This window comes from Staurois parvus, unplaced genomic scaffold, assembly GCF_062004578.1.
Source record: "Staurois parvus isolate SC_StPar_1 unplaced genomic scaffold, SC_StPar_1.0 ptg000153l, whole genome shotgun sequence".
NCBI classification, from domain to species: domain Eukaryota; kingdom Metazoa; phylum Chordata; class Amphibia; order Anura; family Ranidae; genus Staurois; species Staurois parvus.
The window spans coordinates 22,792,423-22,817,251 of record NW_028317949.1 but is presented as its reverse complement, the minus strand read 5'-3'; the positions used below and the strand labels follow the sequence as shown (position 1 = coordinate 22,817,251).

Below are 24,829 nucleotides of genomic sequence, written 5' to 3'. Positions count from 1 at the left end.
AATCTGTGGCCAAACAGACTCTTAATGTAGAAAAAAAGGGATTGTCCAAAGAGTATGGGACTTATTCTTTAGCTTTCCCAAAGCACAATCTTAAATCTGTAAATAGTCCTTCAATTCTTCGGGTGTTTTTTCTTGACAACACTTATTTAATGTTAAGGTATTCATCCTTTCACAAAATGCACTTTTTGGGTATGCCTACTTTTTTCATGACCCCGCTTTACTGAGACGCATATTTTCATGTACATATGAGTTGAGTATATCCTTAGCCAATTAACCTCAACCTCTTTTTGTGTTCAATCTAATGTGTTTGTACCATGCAAAGTAAAGTAAGCACATCCTTATGGAACAAAAATTCAACTGTATTGAGTTGTTTAATAAAACCGTATTGAAACAAACAAAAAAAGGATTGGCATTTTAGAATTACCAAATTATTTGCTCTTTAGGTAAATAAAATAGTATAAATATAGGCAGGCCCAAAGCTGGGCATGAGAACTAGGTCAAAATGGAATTCCCAGCAAACAGCTAAATACACAGATGAATACATATAAATTGATTCCTTTACTCTACAAAGTATTTTTGATTCTGTCCAGTAATGCTGTTAATATACTCACTTCACAAGTCAAACTCACTTGTCAGTAAGTTACTGTCGTGGGCCAGATTACTGCCTATTATACAGAGCTGAAGATACCGATTCACTGCCAAATGAGGCAGCAAGAAGGGGAAAGGTGAAATTGGGAACTGCATTGCTGAACCAAGAAGCTGAATTACCAAACTGGAAATTAAGTGTATCACCCGCTTAGTTGTATAGTGTGAAGAATACATGTAAACCGTAATATTTACTACTTTAGAAAAAGAAAAAAAACAGCAACCTTATATGTGTATTTAGTGGTTTGTTCAGTATTTCCCTTCAATTGTTTGATGACCAAGTTGTTATTGAGTTTCGAAATGGCAAATGCCTTATACCCAACACAAATTTATATTGAATTGAAGTAGATTTATTGATGTATAAATAATGAATCTACTCAGGAAGGTCTAGAGTTGGTAAAGAGATTTACAGACAAGCTGCCATAGGGGAAGATAACTGCAAGTTATGATTTGCAGTGTAACAATTTAGGGTACATATATGATTATTTCACAGAGTTTTATGAAATACCATAAATTACTAAAATTATTAATCATTTTTTCATTTTATTGATTTTATTTATGTAAGTTAAATGGCATGATATCTTCTTTCCATCTACCCACTCTTTCTCCACCATATCACAAGATCCTGCTAATCTATAGTTTCTAGTATTACATTCCAGTCACTATATGTAACTTGTTACTAGGTTGCTTTAGTAGCCTTTTACATAGTATAAACATAAGAGTGCAAAATATATGATTGTATGCACAGCTTCCTGTACACATATGAGCTTGTATGTATTGCCCGGATGTGCATATAGCTGCATACAGTTAGATTTTGACAGGCTGCTGGCAATGGGCTGAACCCCCCCCCCCCCCCCGCCAACTCCTGGGTCCGAAAACATACATTTTTTTCACACTGTGTCTGTGTGTATGAGCCCTTAAAGGATAAGTTCACCTTTTGCCAAAAAATATTAAATGCACATTTTTTTGCAGGTAAAAAAATGTGCATTTATTATTTTTTGTTGCAGGAGCCTCTAAAACATTGCAACACCATTCCGCAGATCGCTAGTGCTGTGCAGGTCTCCTGCAGACCTGTCAGTATATCTGCCTGCCCATACATGATTTACGGGCAAGCAGATATACTGACAGGAAGAATCAATGAACCAACACGGTGCTCCACAGTGCCATGGTAGTTCATTGAGAACTACACGCCAACAGCTGCAATGGCTGTTGGGACTTGTAGTTCATTCATTCACAGAACTCTAAAAATGGGTGAAACATTTAACATGTCCCCAACTGTGAACGTATCCTTTAATAATAATCAGTGGGAAAAGTACAGGTGAAAATGATCAAACATGAGTAGAAGGAATTTTATTTTATTTTGTCTTGAAAGGAAAACCTTGCCTCATATATAATAGAAGAGAGATTATATACTGGAGAAGAAAAGATTTATTATAAGCACTATTATCAATATCAAGACAATCAGAAGTACTATAGATACATTTAAACTGGGCCTTGCATGAAAATACAAGGTTCTGTTATTAGCTATCCCATTATCCCTCAAAAATAAAATGCTAGCTAAAAAATTCTAACAAATAATATAAATTAGAACAGAAAGTGAAAAATACTCAAATCAAACCCAGGTTTCTGGCATGCTCACCTACCACCTCAACCAAGATAATGTCACTTAAAGTGGAGGTCCACTCAAAAGTGGAAGCTCTGCTTGTTTGCCTCCTCCCCTCCTCCACTGCCATATTTGGCACCTTTTGGGGGGGAGCAGGTATCTGGTTTTGACAGGAACCCACTCCCACTTCTGGCTCAGTGAGCTGAAAGTTCAGCCCCCTCCTTTCTCCTGCAGTCTCCTGGCAACCTTCACAGGTCCCAGAAGACTGCCGGACCAATCAGAATGTGCAATGCGACTCGTGCATGTGCAGTGGGCACCCGACTGTGAAGCTGCCAGCTGTCACAGCCTGGTGCCTACAGTTGTAATGCCGGCGCCGGGGAGAAAAGAGGCAGAGAAGGCATGGCGCGGGTGAGCACATTGCTGGACCCTGGGACAGGTAAGTGTGTGTTTATTAAAAGTCAGCAGCTACAGTTTTTTTTTAGCTGCTGACTTTTAACAAACACAAAAGTTACTCCACTTTAACTTGCTCACAGGATCTTTAGAAGACTGAGGAGCCCAAATACTGCTAGAATCCGGGGTGGACTGACAACTCACGGGGCCCCCGGGCAATAGGGGATCATGGGGCCCCCCCGTGTCCTCGCCCACACCCAAGAAAGCCTATAAAAAAAGTACCAGGGGCATCTCATGGGGGCCCCCTACTTACCCCGGGCCCTCGGGCAGTGCCTGAGTGCTCAAATGGTCAGTCTGCCCCTGGCTAGAATGCTCTCCTGTGCAAGTCACGCAAGGTCCCTGCTAAAGATTTTGTTAGAGACACCTAACTGATTGAAATGGGACTCTTTCATATCTGTTTACAGTCCAGCTTTAAGAATGCAACAATCTATGGAGTGGATAACAACTGTGTTGCTTTGAGCAATAGCTCCAAACGTTCAGCCCAACAGATATTGTTACAAACCATTCTTACCTGTCCAGCTTTTGCATTTTCACACATAAATGTTTCATAGAATTTTGTGAATACTGGAGCATTATCATTGACATCTAATACTTTTATCATAACTGGAACACTTCCAATCTGTGCTGGATTGTCTAAAATATTGAAACAAATAGAATAAAAATAACATAAAATGAAAAAACACCAATGCATCACTGACTACAATACCCAATTACTTTTGTATATACAGTCTTCTTTGGAGTGTGATCAGCAAAGCAAAGCTAACATAAATACAGTTAAGCATCTAATCAATGCATATTTTATGCAATTAATAAAAGTAGCATTTTGCATATTTACCCAGCTACAACCAACACAGTGTGATTTATTACATGTGCTCTTTAGGTTAGGTAACACATATTGTTATTCACAGAGCAGACCAGCAGAACTGATGAAGTCACGTGGGTGTGACGCAACACGTGGGAGGAGTCGGGTGATGCTGATGCCACAGGAGAGCTGATTTGTGACTATACAGTGAGATTTTAAAGGTGTTTTTTACCATTTGATTATTGTTAATGCATTACTGTTAATAAATGCTTGGAATGAGGTTAACTATACTATGAGAGGCCATTGTATGCTTTCTTGAGTGCACTGGAAGCAGAGAAGGCAGAGACCAGTGGTCTCTTAAAGGAACATCCGCCAGGATTAATTAAAGGAGAAAATCATCCATAAGGTTAACTCAGAAGATAGAGGCTATTACGCCCATAGCCCTTGGAGGTTAACCACTAGCCTACAGGGCACTTCTACCCCCTTCCTGCCCAGGCCAATTTCCAGCTTTCAGCGCTGTCACACTTTGAATGATAAATGCGCGGTCATGCAACACTGTACCCATATGAAATTTTTATCATTTTTTTGAGACAGAGCTTTCTTTTCGTGGTATTTAATCACCTCTGTGATTTTTATTTTTTCTTAAACAAACCAAAAACCACTACAAATTTTGAAAAAAAACATTTTTTCTTAGTTTTTGTTATACAATTTTGTAAATAAGTGATTTTTCTCCTTCACTGATGTGTGCTAATGAGGCTGCAGTGATGGGCACTGATAGGCTGCACTGATGGACACTGATAGGTGGCACTGATGGGCACTGATGAGGAGGCACTGGTAGGTTGCACTGATGGGCATTGACAGGCATCACTGATACATGACACTGATATATGGCATTGATAGGTGGCACTGACTGGCACTGTTAGGCGGCACTGACTGGCACTGTTAGGCGGCACTGACTGGCACTGTTAGGTGGCACTGATTGGCAGCACTGATAGGTGGCACTGATTGGCATTAGGTGGCACTGACTGGCACTGATGGGTGACATGGAAAGGCAGCTCAGATGGGCACTGATATGTGGCATTGATGTGCACTGGTATGCACTGATATGTGGCATTGATGGGCACTGGCACGTGGCACTGATGGGCACTGGCACGTGGCACTTCTGGGGCCACACTGATCATCAGGGCACACTGATCAGTGCCCTGATGATCAGTGTACATGTTCCCTCCGTGGAAAGCCGATTACCGGCTCTCCTCTCCTCTCGAGCTGTCGGCGTGACAGCTCGAGAGGAGAGAAATGCCGATAGCCGGCATTTCCATGTTTACATGTGATCAGCTGTGATTGGACACAGCTGATCACATGACCGAGCCGACATCTTCGGCTCTTTCCGTGATCCGCTGTGTCCGAGGGACACAGCTCACCGGCGATTGCTGCGCTGCACGCTCCCTGAGCCGCACATGCGCAGTGAGTCTGGTGGGACATCCTCATATGACGTCCTATCAGAACGAGAGAACCACCTTGTGCCCGTCATTTTACTATAGGGCAGGCGGAAGGTGGTTAAAATGCCCATCTAGATCTAATAACATATGTTCATAGGTCCACAGCTAGAGGTTAGTGCATAAGAGAAAAGGTGGTGGGACCCACTTTGCATGTTGGTGTGGATCTTCGTTTATTGTGCACAGAGTGGAGGAAGATTGGCACATTAGAGATAGAAAACACAAATTCTGGACTAGGACTATATTGAGTATTATCACTAAGGAACATTGTCTATGTCTACTGATTTCTTTGGACATATTGTTTTTCACTTTTTCCTGTTACATTTTCATGTAACATGTCATGCCTAATAATTGAATAATAAATGAGTCACACGGGCAGTCACATGTACACCCATATATGAAAGAGGCACCACATGTTTTATGGATAATGGTTTAATGTGAAAATATGCACAGCATCTTTTCACATTATGTGAGTCTTGCCTCCCAAAATGTCCTCCTCTAATGATATGGCATCTCTGCTCCTCCTTGTCGCTTCATTGTTGCAGCTGCCATCTGATGGACTTCTTTAGAGTCCAATGTCTACTTTCTTCCTATTGGTCATCCACAGATGATGTAATGCCAATACATATGCATGAGAGCTACTTCCTCCCAGCATCTGTAAAATGCCAAGACTGTACACTGCGCTATGAATACATAGCTGTTCAGTGTGCAACTAGGATTTTTTTTTTACCAGGCAAGGAAAGAGCTTTTATGACTTACAAAGTAGTTTCTATCATAAAGAAAACTACTTGATAACAATTTTTTAAAAATGAACTAACTTTAGGGTTAAAGTTCAATACATGGGTCGCACTTTTGTGGGTATGACCATTGTATAACACATGCAATAAAGCAACTTTAGCCAGAAATTCGTGTGCAGAGATTTCTGGTGCCAACCATTCAGAGCTAAAAACAACCAGACCAGTTTTGAGAATCTGAAATCTAATGTACCATAAAATGTAAAACTAAAACCCAACTTCAGTCAAAATTATTTTTTAGTTTGATAGGCTTGGGTAGAGTAAAAAGCATTTTTCATTTTATACTTACTCATCTCCATCGCTAAAATTGTGATATTATGCCATGCCAGTTCTTCCCTATCCAAAGGTCTTGCTGTCATCAATGCTCCTGTAGTAATGTCAACATAGAAATATCTTCCAGGATCACTGTTTCTGTCAATTGAATACCTGGAAAAAGTATTAAAATCGGTTACATATAGTCCACATTTTTAAATTTTAGCCTAGAACCGCCAATATTTTGTTTTTCTATGGAAATATATGACAATAACATCACATAAAACTTCACAGCAATATAGTGATTTTTAAAGCCAGACATATATGAAAGATTTTAATTGTAAGCAGTGCAAGTACCTTAATTTGACTTGGTATCAAAATCTGGGAGAGGGAGCAGCACAAGGAGCCTGTGGGTGGGGCCACTAGCCCTGCACATGGGGGTACCTTTCACCATGCATGCACTCACCAATCGTGTCAAACATTATGATGGGTTCCTCAGCTTAGAGATGAGCTATACTCTGTGTGTAGTAGCATGAGGTATATAGTTCCTCTGTAGAACCTCCTTTCCCTTGTCACTACACACCTTGCTTGTTGTATGGTACCTGTGGTAGTGAGCCCTTGTTGATACTCAACTTGGGGTTCCCCAGGGCGTGGAGTCTAAGCCCCAGCCTGCTTCTTCAACGGAGCCCCTGACGGTGGGGATGGACTTGCAGCAAGCTGGGACCAGGTCGCAGCCCCCAGGTACGCCCAGCTGAGGATGAGGAGACCACTCGCGGGAGCAGAGTATAATTGGAGGAGACAAACAGAATCTGATAGGCTAGCCGAGGTCAGGACAGGCGGAAAACAAGCACAGTCAGAGAACGAAGCTGGGGTCGGTACACAAGTAGTCAGTGTAGGATACAGGCAGTAGCAATACACAGGAGCTCCGACAACTAGGAAGTTGCTCAGGCAAAGTGGCCTAGTCTGAGCACATCTTATATAGACAGGCAAACAAGGAGACAGGCCAGGAAGTAAGGGAAGGGAAGGAAATAAAACCCAGAGGACAGCAGATGACATAGATTAGCACAGACAAACACATGAGATGGGATCAGGAACAGGACTGCAGCAAAGAGGTAAGAACACAAACAAGAAACTGCAGGCTAACTTGTGACAGTATTTTGCATTTACGAGGGACACCACTGAGCCTATGCCCTCTCCACCCATCTAGCGTACCTCTGTCACTTCATTCCCAGTGACAAAATGAAGTCCTGCCTTGCATGCACTTATTAACACATCCACTTCTGTACCATGTGGCCAGGCTCTGGGTCTCCATAATGCAGGTTTGGTCCTGATTGCTATGGGAAACTGACTGCTGGGGAGGAATCCAGATCAATGACCCCCTTGTTCTGGGTTACCCATAGCAACTGCATATCTCCTCCTGCTCCTCTTGCTGAGTAAACCTTTTATTGCGGCTCTGCTCCATACCTCACATGTGCTTTACTGACCCTAGGGGACTCCAGGGACTATCATGCACCACTTTAACGTAACTTCAGATAACGCTTCGAACAGTTGATGCAACTTTACTGAGTATTCTGCAACATAGTCCAACATGAACCGTTCAATGAAACAATCCCTAACTATCTTGATTAAGCTGCCCAGGCATACCTCAGCATGGTGATAGTCCATAACTGGTGTTTTCCAAGACTTGATGGTTCTCCGGGTTTCCAATGCCATTCAATGGACTGCAGGGCACAGCAGTCCTCCCTGGGAGCTCCACAGTGATCATGGCATCTTTCTGAGTGGGCCGAAGCTGAAGTTCCTGAACTCGGCCAACCTCCTTATTTATATCACAGGGCAGGTGGATAGGCTGGGTCCAAAAAGCTCGGAACAGAGGTGCAGAATATTAACCCCTTCCTCAGCCCAGGCCAGCCAACTGCCTAACCTGCCTACAAGCTGATCATTTGTGCTGTAGTGCTCCTAAGCTCCAAGGTACATGCTCATAGGAGAAAAGAGCAGAGTGAAGATAGTCGAGCACACCCATCTGATATTTCTAAATTTACTATCGCTGACTGGTAGAGGGACAAGACCTGTAAGTGTTACTCAACTACATAAGAAAAATTCAGTTCTCTTGCCCCTCTAGACAAGGCTGTGCTGTGTGGCAGTGCTGTGTAAGTCTTAGAAATGGATGGACAGGAATACAAATCCTTTGGCAGGTAAAAAACTCCCTCGTATTTATCTGTTTGACTGGAGTTCAACTTTACAAAATGTATTGTTTACATCTGAGAAACTTAAAATCATTTTTTTTTAATTATGGCAACCAGTTATTTTCCAACCTTACCAACAGACTTATATGATACTTCTGCTTTGCTTTCTTTGAAATGACAAGACTGCAGTTATTGAATTCATCCAATTCTTGAACACTAAATGAACCATGTACTGTTGCAGGTCTAAGATAAATTGTACAGGGACTTACACTTGTAAATAATTTTTTTCAGCACATTCTAATTTCATTATATTTGAAGGTCGACCTAGTATTGAGATTATGAGTATGACGCTCTATTAATATCTAATGCCAATATGCAGAAGTAATACCTTTCTTATAAATTCTACATTTTTCTCTCTTAACCAGACCTTGAATTTAGATTATTTTTCTTCTGCAAGCCACAGAAGATTCATCATTATATTCAAGTGAAATATTAAATTTACCAGTGTAGGAATGCAAAGTTCACTGTCCAGGGGACACAGGTTGTTTCATACCTGTAATTCACTATTGATTTTTTAGAAGCTTTATATTTTTGTTATTTGAAGCTACTCCTGCGTACTGTGTATAGGTGATGTAGTAGATTGCTATATGACTGACTGATCTTGGGGAAAAGACTGATCACCAAGTTTGAATCTGAAAATGGATTAGTACACTACTGTTGTATTAACACTTATTCCAGAGATGTCTGCCTACTTGCCCTCTGAAAGATTTACCCCCTTTCATGACCAGGGCATTTTATACTATACAGTGCTGTGCTGCTTTAACTGACAATTGCGCAGTCATGCAACACCGTACACAACTGAAATTTGTATCTTTTTTTTACACAAAGAGTTTTCTTTTGGTGGTGTTTGATCAGGGCAAAATGTATTCTGCTACATGTCTTTGGTAAAAAAAAATACTAGCAAGTGTATATTAATTTGTTTGCGTGAAAATGATAGCGTTTACAAACAATATAAATGTAAATCAAGTGTTGTTGAGCTTACAGGTGAAATCTTAATGCAAATTGACCCTAATATAAAAAAGCAGCAATCCTAATTTGTTAACTAATATGCACAAACACAAACAAAATACTATTTGGACCGCACATAAACTAAAATACAATACAATAAGCGATAAATAATAATATTGTTACACATGTAATAAATAAATATTAATAACATTCAGTCCCAATTACATGAGAGTAAAGTGCCCAGGTGTGAAATGCTTAGTGGTGAACTTCGTACAGAAATGACGAAGGTGCTCCACTGTGCTCAAACGGTGCCCCACATGGATGTGCACCCACCGTCATCTGTGGACCACCTATCTCTACAGAGTTCACCAACCTTCTTCCTCTTGTCAAGAGGAATTTTGAAACAGCTCTTATGAAACGACATCGTTACTAATAGCAACGCTGGTCATAATCTTGCCGGTTACCATCAGCCATATTGCATTGTGCCCAGGAAGGATATTGGTGCCATCCATATCGCCACATATTGGGCTAGTCCCAAACAAAGCGCATAAGACCATCCTAGAGATAGGTGGTCCACAGATGACGGTGAATGCACATCCATGTGGGGCACCGTTTGAGCCACGGAGGATCATCTGTCATTTCTGTATGAAGTTCACCACTAAGCATTTCACACATGAGCACTTTACTCTCATGAAATTGGGACTGAATGAAATAATGTATATGGATTTTTTTTTTTTAAAGTAGTAATGGCAGCGTTCAGTGACTTAAAATGGGACTGTGATAGTACAGCGGGCATTCTGAAACTAGCTGACACTGAGGGGGAACTGACTGCCACTGACATCTCCAGTGACACAAATACAGTGATCAGTGCTAATAAAAAGCACTGTCACTATACTAATGACACTTGACACTAGGCAGGAAGGGGTTAACATCTGGGGCAATCAAAGGGTTAACTGTGTGCCAGGGAGTGTTTTTATTGTTTACTGTGTGGTGTTTTACTAGGGGATGTGCTGGTTTTTATCTCCCAGCTTTGAAGGGAGAGAAAACTGGCACATCCCCGCTGACATGTGTTGTTTACATTCACAGATCTCTCTCCTGCCAGTTGCTTCACCAATCACCAGGTCCCAGCCATGAATTGCAGGCTATGACCCAGTGATTGACATGTACAGGAACCAATGATAGTGCGAGTAGGTGGGCGCACTTGTGCGCGCACCCCCTATCCTGAAATGGAGAATCAAGTATATGTACCTGATTCTGAACAGAGTGGCTTTCCTGTAGCAGTAAAGCTGTTATAGGGCAGACAGAATGTGGATATGCATGTTAAGTTAACTTGAGAACGCATGTTTGTGCCAGTCTTGTGAGCACTATTTCATGTCTATGGGAACTTTCAACTGCCAAATTATGTCCACAAAAGTAAATTAGATTTACATTACATTTCTCCCACCTGTTCGTAATATTTTAGCTTAAACAAAAAGAAAACAAACACCTTCTAAAGCTACATTTGCTCATCTAACTCTGATATTCGTGCCTCTCACCAGCCCTGCTTTTGAAAGCCGAGTAGGATGGAGGTGATCCAGTACTACATTCTAGGCTCAGATGGACTCCTCAAGCTTCTACTGTAAATCTTAGCATCATTAAGATATAAACCCACTAAACAATAGGTTTATCCGTGTCTATTGTCATTTTTTCAGACATTACTCTAAAGTTAAAAAACGGTGGAAACAGTATTTTATTAAAAAAAAAGGGACCATGGCCTTTGCAAACACAGTGCAGATATAATGTCATCCAGTTTGGCATTACATCCATTTTAAGGGTTTGTTCACACTAGACGCAGTAGCTGGAATTCTTTTGCACCCAATCAACACCTGTCACTGCAAGCGCACATAGAAAACGATTGAAGGGTTTGCGGCAAAAAGGAGGCAGCTCCATTGTTTTCACTTTGTTGGTCACAAAAATCTGCTCTTTCAAGTGGTGCTAAAAGGAAGGAATTGGATCTGCCTGTTTAGAATGTAGGATGGAAGAACAAGGCAGCTTTATATTCACCCTGCTTTATAAATATGTTTTCTATCTGTTAACATTACTGAATAATTTGTTAATATGTGGAAATAAAATGTGGATAAAAAACTTCAAACTCAAGTAAAAAAAAAAACATAAGACGTTTTTAGTTTGTCAAAAGTTAGTAAAACAGGAGATGCCCTCTTATTACTGAAGTTGTTGTTGTTATTCGTATTACTGCATTGTTCACAATACAATGCTGGGGTCTTGTGTGATGCGGAAAAATTCAGATGTGCTGTATTTTTCTACAGAGAATTTGGATGGTGGCATAGGTCACCGCAGAGCAGTAGACACTTGAGTGTAGTATAACTTTGTGCACTCCCAATAAAGTAGAAAATATGTAACCAGCATGATATGCTGATTCAGAGCATCACATCACCACCTCAACACCCGTCAAAAGAAACACCAGCCCAGGGGCTACTGACCATTTGGAAACTTGGGCACTGCCTGAGGGCCCGGGGTCAGTCATATTTATTGATTTTTCATATTACAAATTTCCATCAAAAAACACACCTAAATCTCCAAAACATCTCCAAAACATTTCTACATTTCCCCCTCTAAAACTATTTCCTCTCCCCACCCCGCCTCCATCTCCCCACGACCCTAATCCCATCCCCCTCCTACCCCTCTGCATACTAAACTGCTCTTTCCTACTAAAGCAAGAAGACATTTTCTATCGTCCTAAATTATACCTTCCTATATTTCTCTTTCAATCCAGATTTTTCCCATCTCGTATAGTACATCCCCATCTTGTCTTCCTGCATATGGTAAAGTTTTTCCATTCTACCACTCTGGTTCACTCTATTAACCCAGTCTTCCTCCTTCGGCACCTCTGTTTTCTGCCAAAACGTGGGTATCAAACCTTTTGCAGCATTTAGATAGTACCATAAACCTTTTTCTTTATATTTATTTACTGATAAATCGACATTATGTAAGAGGCATATCGTTGGGTCTAACCCTATGTCAATCCCAGTTATTATCTCAATCAGTTTAACTATTGACTTCCAGAAAGCCTGAATTTTCAGACATTACCACCACATGTGAAAAACTGTGCCAATCTCTCAGTTTTGATTGTCAACAGGGGCGGACTGACCATTTGGAAACTCGGGCACTGCCCAAGGGCCTGGGGTCAGTAGGGGGCCCCATAAGACGCCCCTGGTACCTTTTTCATAGGCTTTTTTGAGTTTGGGCAAGGACACAGGGGCCCCCTGATCCCCTATTGCCTTTTAGATCCCCCTCTTGCACTACCTAACACTTTTTTTTCACTGTCCTCTGCTTTGCATTGGCTCCAATGGAAATATCCATTGGCTCTTTAGAAATCAATGGATATTTCTTTCCTTTCCTAAGCATGCTGAATTGCAGAGTCTATGAACTCTAAGCATTCAAGGCAGCAGGAGTCCAGTACTGTGATACTGTAGCATTTAGAACAGCTTATCTTTTGGTGGATACTATGAGGGTAAATGTAACTTACAATTTCCACTTTCCACCCTAATAAATCTAAAAATAGATTTTATGGAATTCTTAAAGCGGTATTGAACCCCAAACCAAAAATATAATATATTGCAGCTTACACATCACTAGAGGTAGTCATTTCTTTTTTTAGGCTTTTTTCCTTTCTGCTTTCCCCTGGAGATCTGGCCAGCCTCCTGCATTATACAGACACCTTTCTGGATGAAGGAGCACAGGGGGCAGATTTGGCCTACAGCCTTGTCAGTCTGGTTAGATGTATTAGCAGATTTAAATACACTAACTTTTAAGCAGAATTCCAGCTAATACTTTATAGTCATTTACAGCAAACTATTTTCTCTTTTTGGGATAAAGGTTTTACATTAATAAATAAAAACTGATCATTGTAAACCCACTGCTAGCGTTACATGGTCTGTCTCATCCCTGTAAATGCAAGAGAGCTTTTCTATTGAAAAACAACAGACTTACTGGCTGGATCACCAAATGAAAATAGAAGGCAAGCCTAAAAAAAAACAAAAACAAAAAAACATGCAGCCATTGCATCTAAGAATTGGTAAGCTGCAATATAACAAATGTTTGCTTTTGAGTTTAGTAACGCTTTTACTATTGCAAGTGTTCATTTTTATAAGTAATCAATAAAGCACAAGATAGCTAAAATGTTTTCTTTGGTTTTGACAGAATAAGAACCCTAGTTAGATTTTATTGATGTCTGTATGTCTATTGGAGACTTTTCTTCCCACTATCTGGTGGGATTTATTTGTGAGGAAGGATAAGAACCTTGATTCATTTTTTGTTTTCGGTTTGTCTTTTGGGGAGCTTTCCTCTCACTTCTAGTCCTAAGTTTCACCAGTCACCAAGACACCAAGACAGAAAAGGGGGGCTTTTATATATATATATATATATATATATATATATATATATATATACCTGCATACAAAGCTATTAAATTACTTGTTATATTGAATTATTATTCTAACATTCTTTAGTTAGTTAATATTACCTGTTTTTTAAGGCATGAAACCTGTATAATAATGCACACTCCCCACACAGCTGAGTATACAATTTTCAAAGGGAACAGAAATAATAAAAACAATTAGGAGTCTATTCTTCTACATAATCAATATACTATTAGAAGTACATAGCGATATCATACTAGTGTGTAAAAATAATCAATGTTCCAAGCCAATCAATACTTTTCTATTAATACATACAATGCAGCGATCCCAAAAGAATGCCAAACATCAAATTTGCACTTCATTACCCACCTGACTGAGTTGTTTTTTGCATCTGGGTCCTTTGCAGCAACAATTTGTATTGTTGTTCCAATATCAACATTTTCTGAGACGTCAACGAAATAATGACTTGACTCAAACACTGGTGGTTCATCGACATCTTCTACAGTAATGTGTACAGTGGTGGTATCACGAAATGGTCCTAAGTTAAAAAAGCGCACTTCGATGTGTGGGTTGGAACCCTCAATCTTTAGCGTGTAGCTGTTCTTGCTTTCAAAATCTAGTGGCTGAAAAGTAAAGTTACTGTAAATATTACAGTTTTTTAGAAAGTGAATTAAAGATGTTACTGAGAAATGTTTATTCATTCAAATAATTGGTTGCTACACTCAACACACAACAAGAAGATGAAATTAGGCCTGGTGTATAAGAATATCAGTCTCCAGGTGTTAATCATCCAGTTTCATGCATTTTTAGGTGTAAATATTCCCCAATGCCTATGTTTTAATTATCTAGGGACATGCACATTCAGGAGTAAATATGTATCAGTGCCTAGGTTTTATTATATAATGCTGTACACATTTGGACCTATGTGGTTTATTGATATTTGTTCCCTTGAAATGGAATTGAACTCATAAAGTGAAGATTTCATATAAGGACCATCTGAAAATATTAATTGTGCAGTACTCTAAAAAATTTAGCTTTTGTCTGGAATTTTTACTGGAAAATAGCAGTGTACTTAGTATCTGAGGGTACCTAAGCACTCCTATGCCTACAGCCTCATAAGTGTATATCTACAGTGTGAGATCTAAGGCACTACTGCCTCTGAAGGCTAGTCTTAGGAGGCTTGGAGTAAGGTTTCATGATATCACTACCAGGGGTGGACTGGCAACTTATGGGGCCCCCGGGCAATAGGGGATCCCCCTGTGTCCTTGCCCACAAACCACACCCAAAAAAGCCTGTGAAATGTACCAGGGGCATCTCATTGGGTCCCCGTCTGACCCCTGGCACTCGGACAGTGCCCGAGTTCCCAAATGGTCAATCCGCCCCTGATCACTACTATGCTGCTTACTGCTCTCCTTACTGGAGGCTTTGACATGAGGAACCTCCACACAGAGCCACCTCCACCCAGACATACAATGCAGAACAAATCATGGCAAACTAGCAACAGAGAAAAGTCAGTAGGAGGGAGACCACTGGCAATGCTTGTAACAAGTCACCTGACCCCTGTGTGACTTTTTTTTGGAAAAAAAAACCTTCCAGAGTTCAGTTCCTCTTTAACTGCCATTCCAAAATCCTATCTTTTGTACTTCTGTGATTTCTATAGCCTACACTAGCACTGTTCTCCCTCCTGAAAGTAGTGTTACAAATATACATTTTCATATACAGTACATTTGAACACATTTTGTTAAATATGTTTTTGCAAAAAAATACACATTGATTCTGCCAAAAATCTTGTGAGCTTATAATGCGCTTTCTGTCTGTGCTCTACTACCAGTCAGTACTGTTCCCAGCTCTCTCTATGGACTATACAACTCCTCAGGCTATGATATGGGGGGAGAGGGGGTTCTGTAGTCCTGTCCTAGAGTAACAATGTTTTTTCTCTATAGATTAGTACAGTTAATGGTTGTGACCCTAGGAAGATTTTGAAAATAATGAAAAAAAAAATGCTACAAAACCTATCCCAGCAACTTCATCTACAGACTGGTAAGCTACAATATATTATTTTTTTCCCAGTCTTTAGATACCGTATGCTTTAATTCTTCAGGAAAATGGAAATTTAAATGGTTAGGTGTCCAGATCATATAACTTGTTCTCATAGAATTATACAACACATAAACAAAAAAACAAAAAAAAAATGCAAAATTGGATTTCATCCAGATATCTTTTGCTTACATTATTTCCTAAGAATGTAAAGTAGAATTAATGTTTAATTTGACTTAAATAGTTTGTGTCGGCCAACTTGACCCACAGTAACTATTTCTATCACATAACTTTGACATCGCTCTGTGCACTGTATTATTCTGTAGTAACATTAGCTGCATATGGCAGCTGTGACCAACAGCAGTACGAGTGATTTCCCATCCACTTCCAAAATTAAATAGAGTTGGGTTGGATGCTTCTCCGCCATTCAAGAGGAAGCTTTGTATAAAACAAGACTTCCTCTGATTGGTTGAAGTGAAAAGGTGAGAGGATGACATCATGATATTCATCTTGTCCAATCAAAGGAAGCCTTGTATTAAATCATAAAAATGCAAGGCTTCTCCTGAATATCAGAGCATTCAGCCTGACTCTTTAATGCTGGCAGCAGATGAGAAGTCGCTTGTACTGCGGCTGGAGCACAGCGCTGCTTACTGTATGCAGCTAATTCTACTACAGTATTTTACAGCACCCACAGCAGCTACATAGTTATGTAATGGAATTCATTTGTTTCGGCCAGCTTGACGTAAACACCTCAAATATTTTAACTACAATTTACTGTTAAGTAATTATTCTGTGGCTTGACATCTGTGATATACCACTTGGAGCTGTTCTCGTTTGCCACTTTGTGATTTGATCTAGCAGTGTAATGTACATGTCTTTGATTTTACTGCTGGCTAATTTAGCACAATTTATATTTGTCACTAGAGTGATAATATTATCTCATATAATACTTTAGTTACATTCACACTCTGTGCAGGAGCAATTCTCCATCTGCCTTATCTAAGCCAGTTTCTTCTAACCATAATTAGCATTCATGGATCTTCGAGCTCCAATTAAAAAAAAGCATGAGTTTTACTGGTTTATAAATAATCCATGCTCTTTTTTTATTACTGTTTATAGAAGACTAGAGTAAAAAACGTGTGTTAAGCAAAGGCAAGTATTGATAAAATCAGTCTAACAGTAGGCAGTTAATCTGTCCTGTATCTCTAAAACATATAAACACCAATCAAAGAGCCTTCCTACTGGAAACAACATGTTTACGGAATTACAATTTCCAATTACTGAGAAACCAGCTCTGATGTCCTAAGCAAATATACAACAAATTATAAAATGTGAATTATATATCAAAATGAGGAAATATATTATGCAACTGTAAATGGTTGAGAAAATCGGGACTCAGTTCAAACATGATTATTTATGAAATGAATATGTTTCAAGTCTTTAATGTTAACTATGATGGAATGCAAATTGCCCAGTTCTACTAGGGACCCGTTTTTTATATAATATACAGTGCCTTGAAAAAGTATTTATACCCCTTGAAAGTTTCCATGTTTTGTCATGTTGCAACCAAAATCGTAAGTGTATTGTATTCGGATTTTATGTGATAGACCAACAGAAAGTTTCACATAATTGTGAAGTGGAAGGAAAATAAGAAATGGTTTTTACAAATTTTTTTACAAATAAATATGTGAAAAGTGTAGCGTGCATTTGTATTCAGCCCCCTTTACTCTGATACCCCTAACTAAAATCTAGTGGAATCAATTGCCTTCAGAAGTCACCTTATTAATAAATAGAGTCCACCTGTGTGTAATTTAATCTTAGTATAAATACAGCTGTTCTGTGAAGCCCTCAGAGGTTTGTTAGAGAACATTAGTGAACAAACAACATCATGAAGGCCAAGGAACACACCAAACAGGTCAGTGATAAAGTTGTGGATAAATTTAAAGCAGGGTTAGATTAAAAAAAAAATCCCAAGCTTTGAACATCTCATGGAGCACTGTTCAATCCATCATCCAAAAATGGAAAGAGTATGGCACAACTAGAAACCTACCAAGACATAGCTGTCAACCTAAACCAACAGGCTGGGCAAAGAGAGCATTATCCAGAGAAGCAGCCAGGAGGCCCATGGTAACTCTACAGGAGCTGCAGGGATCCACAGTTCAGGTGAGAGAATCTGTCCTTAGGATAACTATTAGTTGTGCACTCCACAAATCTGGCCTTTATGGAAGAGTGGCAAGCCATTGTTGAAAGAAACCCACAAAAAGTCCTTTGCAGTTTGTGAGAAGCCATGTGGGGGACACAGCCAACATGTGGAAGAAGGTGCTCTGGTCAGATGAGACCAAAATGTAACTTTTTGGCCTAAAAGTAAAACACTATGTGTAGCGGAAAACTAACACTGCACATCACCCTGAACACACCATCCCCACTGTGAAACATGGTGGTGGCAGCATCATGTTGTGAGGATGCTTTTTTTCAGCAGTGACAGGGTAGCTGGTCAGAGTTGATGGGAAGATGGATGGAGCCAAATACAATGCAATCTTAGAAGAAAACCTGTTAGAGTCTGCAAAAGACTTGAGACTGGGGAGGAGGTTCATCTTCCAGCAGGACAACGACCCTAAACATACAGCCAGAGCTACAATAGAATGGTTTAGATCAAAGCATATTCTTGTGTTAGAATGGCCCAGTCAAAGTCCAGACCTAAATCCAATTGAGAATCTGTTGCAAGACTTGAAAATTGCTGTGCACAGACGCTCTCCATCCAATCTGACAGAACTTGAGTTATTTTGCAAAGAAAAATGGAAAAAATGTGCAAAGATGGAAGCGACATACCCAAAAAGACTTGCAACTGTAATTTCAGTGAAAGGTGGTTCTACAAAGTATTGACTCAGGGGGGCTGAATACAAATGCACACCACACTTTTCAAATATTTATTTGTAAAAAAATTTGAAAACCATTTTATAATTTTCCTTCCACTTCACAATTATGTGCCATTTTGTGTTGGTCTATCACATAAAATCCCAATAAAATGCATTTAAGTTTTTGGTTGTAACATGACAAAATGTGGAAAATTTCGGGGGGTATGAACACTTTTTCAAGGCACTGTATATTCTTTACTATAAAGGTGAAAGTTTTAACACTATGTACACAAATTTGTCTTTATTTTGTATTGAAGTATATATAAAGCCACACTTTTACATTATAGCTTTTGATAGAGTGGCTAGTACCCCTGCAAGGTTTTATTGCTATCTATGCCCCCCTTACAGAATTTCACTCTTGGTTTGTTCTGGTGACCAATGCCAGTGACACAGATAGTGAGAGACTGTCCAAAATTTTAAGTTGTCATAAGAACAGGACTACTGTAAAAATCTCAGTCTCCAAAATCTTCCAACTTTTTTGGTAGCAACTGTAAGAAGGGATTTGTTTCATGTTGTGTCTCTCTCAAATGTCACATACATACAACTGACAAGGGTTTAGCCATTCCCCACTCAAAATAAAACTAATTCAGTTATACTTTAACCTTTATTTAGCAAGTACAAGATATAGAAGCCAACCATATGTCTAATGTAGGGTTTATTGAAGAGAAAGGTGGACTCTTTTTCCTATAAAGCCTTTAATATCATACATAATTGAGGCAACAGAGGTGGTGGTGGGAGCTGTAATAGGGATGAACATAGGAGGGTTCTGCTCTGTAATGTGTAGCACCCTCTTAGTTAGGCTGCTAGTGTCTAGGTAAATTTTAGTTTGTTTTGCTTCCCTATAGTAAGGGGAGCAGTGATCATGGGATATAGTGGGTGGGAGAGTCTGACCCTGGTCGGCATATTCATACACTCTCAGCCAATCCCTGCTCAGGAGAATGAGTGACCAGTGGGAGTTGAGAGGGGTATAAATAGGCTGAGTTCTGAAATATTACTCTTGTTCTTGACAGAGTAAGACCCAGCCTGAGGGTTGAGGCACCCCTGTGTTGCCAGCTACAGCACTGAAGAAATTTGTTTTGGGGTCCCAGCTCCAGTTAGAGCTTAGGGACCCCCATCCAGAGTATGCTGAAGCAGTGTGGGAAGCTGTATAGGCTTTCCAGGCCGCAGGCACCGATTATAAAGACTGGCCAATACTAAGAGGCGTTACAGTGTCCAAGACACAATGAGTACTAGCCTTTAGGATCCTAGAGATTTTCCTTGCCACCTTTGGGAGAGCTCACTAAAGTTTGGTTCAGGACAATACTCTTGTTGAGAGATTCCTGCAGTTCAACCTTCAAATTCAAGAGGGTGGTTACACCCTGAATGAGCAAAACAGATTTAGTGTCCTCTGTTGCATTTCTGCAAGTGCCCCAAGGCTCACCCTCACTCCATCCAAGTTAAACCAGCAAATACATTGCAAAAAGACATGCACAGCCTGCTTTCTGACTTGAGTGACTGTGAACTACTATGTGCCTGGCTGCCATGTGCATATCAGTGAATGGAACCCAAGATCAAACAGCCAGCCCTGTCTGGGGTCTGTGCTACAAATGTATACCTCCATAGGTGGCCAGTGGTCTCTGAAAGGCATAAAATGCCTCACTTATGGCCTTTGAGTAGCTGACAGTCTTGGAGGAGTTTTTTTGTTGGAGGAGTTTTTTTTTGGATGTTAAACCTGGGAGTCGTAATTGGAGCAAATGTTTCACTTTCTGCTTACCTCTAGTTGAGAACATCATTGTCTTTGCTGTGCAGTGGCATGTTAGTAGTTACATGCCATCACAGATAATAGCCCCATGTGTATGCCTAAAATGCATGTTTTTTCTAAAAAGAGAAGATCACTGTTCACTACTAGAGCAGATAGCAGCATAATTTATTTTTTATAGTAACTTAGTTGTAGTTGCTGGCATTTAGAAAAGGAATTACATCTTTTATTTAATAGCATTAAATAATTTATCTTTAAATAAGCATTTGTGACAGGAGACTCCTCTCTTGGGTCCTGGTTAGCATTTTACTCTCATTCCTATTAAATTTATACCCTCCATATGGAGGATGCTGTCAATCATAGCAAAGGTGCTAAAATAAAAAAAGAACAAGCTGCCAGATTTAATTAGCTTCTCAGTTACTCGGTAGACCAACAGACCAAACTGCAAGTGGCATTTCCTATGCTAGATTCATGCAAAACTAACAACATGGAAAATGGATGAAGTAGTTGTTTGTTTATTTGTTTTTCCTTTTAAACATACTTGTTTATTTATAATCTTTATTTTTAGGCCTCTTGCACACTGCTGCCTGAAAACACTCAGGCGGCAGGTATTTTTTTTTAACTGATCTAAATGCAACCCATTGTTTTCAATGTGCCTGTACACACAGACCTGTAAACATGCGCTGTGTATTGATCAGTAAATAAGCTAAAAAAAACCCAAAACAAAAAACAGAAATCTGACTTGCCCACCAGTATTTTTGCATGTATACTTGGAAATACGTGAAAAAACACTCATATGCTACATTATTCATGCTTGTGTACGCATACTCCTAAAAGATATGCAAATATGCACAAATTAGCGCAAGTGATACATAGCCCATCCTCTCGTAATTTCTGTCAGGAATGTCTGATGCTCATACATCAATACAGTGTGCAAGAGGCCCTAAGCCACATTTGTGCTAGAATTGAGTTATCTGGCTCTATCATAACTTATTGTTTCCAGGTAAATCAATGATTGAGTTTAGAAGATAGACAAGTTCTATAAATTAATGATTTAGTTTTTTTTAATTATGTTTTTATCTATCATAAGCTGTAAGGTGCCTATATTTAAAAAGGGATCAAAATCTTTACCAAGTAATTATAGACCTGTTAGTTTAACTTCTATAGTTAGGAAGATACTGGAGTGTTTAATAAAAGACCACATAGATGAGTTCTTGCTGGAAAAAAATATTTTAAGCAACAGACAGCATGGATTCATGAAAGACAGAAGTTGTCAAACAAATCTGATTTCTTTTTATGAGGAGGTGAAGAAAAACCTTGGACAGAGGGGTGGCGGTGGACGTGGTATTCTTGGATTTTGCTAAAGCGTTTGACACAGTTCCCCACACATAGCTAATGTGTAAGGTAAAGTCTATAGGCTAGGAAAAATCTGTATGTAAATGGATAGAAAACTGGCTAAAAGATCATATTCAGAGAGTAGTGGTTAATGATTCATACTCTGAATGGTCTAGGGTTGTCAGTGGTGTACCCCAAGGTTCAGTGTTGGGACCCTTACTTTTTAATATATTTATAAACGATATAGGGTCTGGGATTAAAAATCCCATTTCAGTCTTTGCAGATGACACCAAGCTGTGCAGTGGAATAATGTCCGTACTGGATATCTCCAATTTACAAGCCGACCTCAATGCACTGTTTAATTGGGCAACTATGTGGCAAATCAGGTTTAATGTTGATAAATGTAAGGTTATGCACTTTGGGGCTAAGAATATCCATGCATCATACATACTAGGGGGAGTACAACTAGGGGAATCAATGGTGGAGAAGGATCTGGGAGTTCTAGTAGATCACAAGCTTAATAATGGCATGCAATCCCAAGCTATGGTTTTATAAAGCGAGCAAAATCCTCTCTTGTATTAAAAGAGGTATAGACTCCAGAGAGAGATCATTTTACTACGTACAAATCATTAGTAAGACCTCATCTGGAATATGCAGTTCAGTTTTGGGCACCAATTCACAAAAAGAACATTGGGGAACTGGAGAAAGTGCAGAGAAGGGTTACCAAACTGATAAGAGGCATGGAGGAGCTCAGCTATGAGGAAAAATTAGAGGAACTGAATTTATTCTCTCTTGAGAAGAGGAGATTAAGGGGGGATATGATCACAATGTATAAATACATCAGTGTTTCATATAGTGAACTCTGTGTAGAGTTATTCCTTAGATCATCAGAGAGGACAAGGGGGCACTCTTTATGTCTGGTCTTAATCTCCAAATACAGAAAGGTTTCTTCACAGTAAGAGCTGTGAAAATGTGGAATAGACTCCCTCAAGAGTTGGTTCTGGCCAGCTCAGTGGATTGCTTTAACCACTTGCCATCCTGAGGATTTACCCCATGAATGACCAGGCCTCTTTTTGCTATTCGGTGCTGCATTATTTCAACTGATAATTGCACGGTCATGCAATGCTATACCCAAACGAAAATTACATCCCTTTTTTCACACAAATGTAGCTTTCTTTTGGTGGTATTTGATCACCTGTGTGCTTTTTATTTTTTGCGCTATAATAAAAAAAAAACCCAAAATTTTGAAGAAAAACAATATTTTTTACTTTCGGCTATAAAAAATATATAGTAAACTCAAAGTTAGTCATAAATTTAGGCCAAAATGTATTCTGCTACATGTTTTTTAAAAAAAAAATCCCAATAAGTGTATATTGATTGCTTTGTGTGAAAGTTATAGCGTCTACAAACTATGATATAGATACAGCAATTTACGCAATTTTTTACTATAGAGCGCTGCACTAGTTTAACTCACAAATGCGCGGTCATGCAATACGTTACATAAATTAAATTTATGTCCTTTTTTCACACAAATAGAGCTTTCTTTTGCTGGTATTTGATCACCTGTGTACTTTTTATTTTTGGCGCTATAAACAAAAAAATTTTGAAAAAACATTTGAAAAAAAACCCCAATATTTTCTCATAAAAATATCCAAAAAACTAAAATTATGAAAAATATATAGTAAACTAAAAGTTAGTCATAAATTTAGGTCAAAATGTATTCTGCTACATGTTTTTGGTTAACAAAATCCCAATAAGTGTATGTTGATTGCTTTGTGTGAAAATTATAGCATCTACAAACTATGGTATAGATACTGCAATTTACACAGCTTTTACTTTCTGACTGCTCATCACATTTCTTGAGGTGCTAAAATACCAGGATAGTGCAAACACCCCCAAATGACCCCTTTTTGGAAACTAGACACCCTACGTTATCTGCTGAGAGGCATATTGAGTCCATGGAAACATTTTTTTTCCACAAAGTTTTGGAAAATTACCAAAACATTTTTTTTTCTTTACACAAAGTTGTCATTTAAATTATATATTTCTCACACCCCAAAATACCACATGTGTGAGACTTTTTGGAAGCCTAGCCACATACGGGAGCCTGAAATCCAATGACCACTTTGAAAGCCTGAAGGTGCGTAACTTCCTCATTGCACTTCCTCACTACCTATCACAGTTTCGAAGGCCCTGAAATGCCAGGATAGCACCAAACCCCCCCAAATGACCCTTTTTTGTAAAGTAGACACCCCAAGGAATGTAAAAAGAGGCATTGTGAGTATTTTGAAGATCTCATTTTTTTCTTACAAGGTTTTGAAATATGAAAAAAGAAAAGAAAAAATATGTTTCTCTTCATTTTCAAAAAACTTGTGGTAACAAACAAGATCTGCAAAATAATCACCATGCTTCTTACCAAATTCCTTAGGGTGTCTACTTTCCAAAAATGGGTAATTTGGGGGGGGGGAGGGTTGGTGCTATCCTGGCATTCCAGGGCCTCCAAAACTGTGATGGGTAGTCAGGAAGTGTAATGAGGAAATAAAGCTCTTTAAAAGCCTGAAGGTGCTTATTGGATTTTGGGGTCCTGTACTTGGCTAGACTGCCAAAACGTCTCTCACATGTGGTATCCCTATACTCGGGAGAAGTTGCAGAATGTATTTTGGGGAGTAATTCCACATATACCCATGGCATGTGTAAGCAATAAATCATTTAAGTGTCAATTTGGTCATTTTCCAAAAACTTGTAGACATAGTTTGGGATGTCTACATTCCAAAAAGGGGTCATTTTGGGGGGATTTTATACCACACATCATTCACTCTTCTAACCACCCGAAGACCAGGCTTTTTTCTGGCACTTTTTGTTCACATGAAAAAAATCAGTATTTTTTGCTAGGAAATTACTGTGACCCTCCAAACATTTATATATATTTTTTAAATCAGACACCCTAGTGAATAAAATGGTGGGTGCTGCAATTTTTTATGTCACATAGTACTCGCGCAGCGATTTTTCAAATGCAAATTTAAAAAAAAAATACACTTTTTTAACTTTTGATGCACAAAAACACAATATATTGGCCAATTATTGGTAACATATAAAAGATGATGGTATGCCGAGTAGTGCAGCCCGGCCCCCTTGTTTTTTTCTCTCTATGAA

The 24,829-nt window shown here is 39.2% G+C and overlaps 1 protein-coding gene across 3 annotated transcripts in view; it reads right to left on the bottom strand.

Annotated features, from left to right (window-relative positions):
- The window catches only part of CDH20 (cadherin 20), a 472,975-nt gene that overhangs the window by 16,838 nt on the left and 431,308 nt on the right, over positions 1-24,829 (bottom strand). For all 3 annotated transcript variants that reach the window (XM_089674847.1, XM_089674848.1, XM_089674849.1), the window contains 3 exons: positions 14,021-14,274; positions 6,080-6,216; positions 3,210-3,331 (listed from right to left, as the gene is read on the bottom strand). In XM_089674847.1, coding sequence (XP_089530973.1) covers positions 3,210-3,331; positions 6,080-6,216; positions 14,021-14,274 — 513 coding nt within the window. The remainder of the gene's footprint in view (positions 1-3,209; positions 3,332-6,079; positions 6,217-14,020; positions 14,275-24,829) is intronic.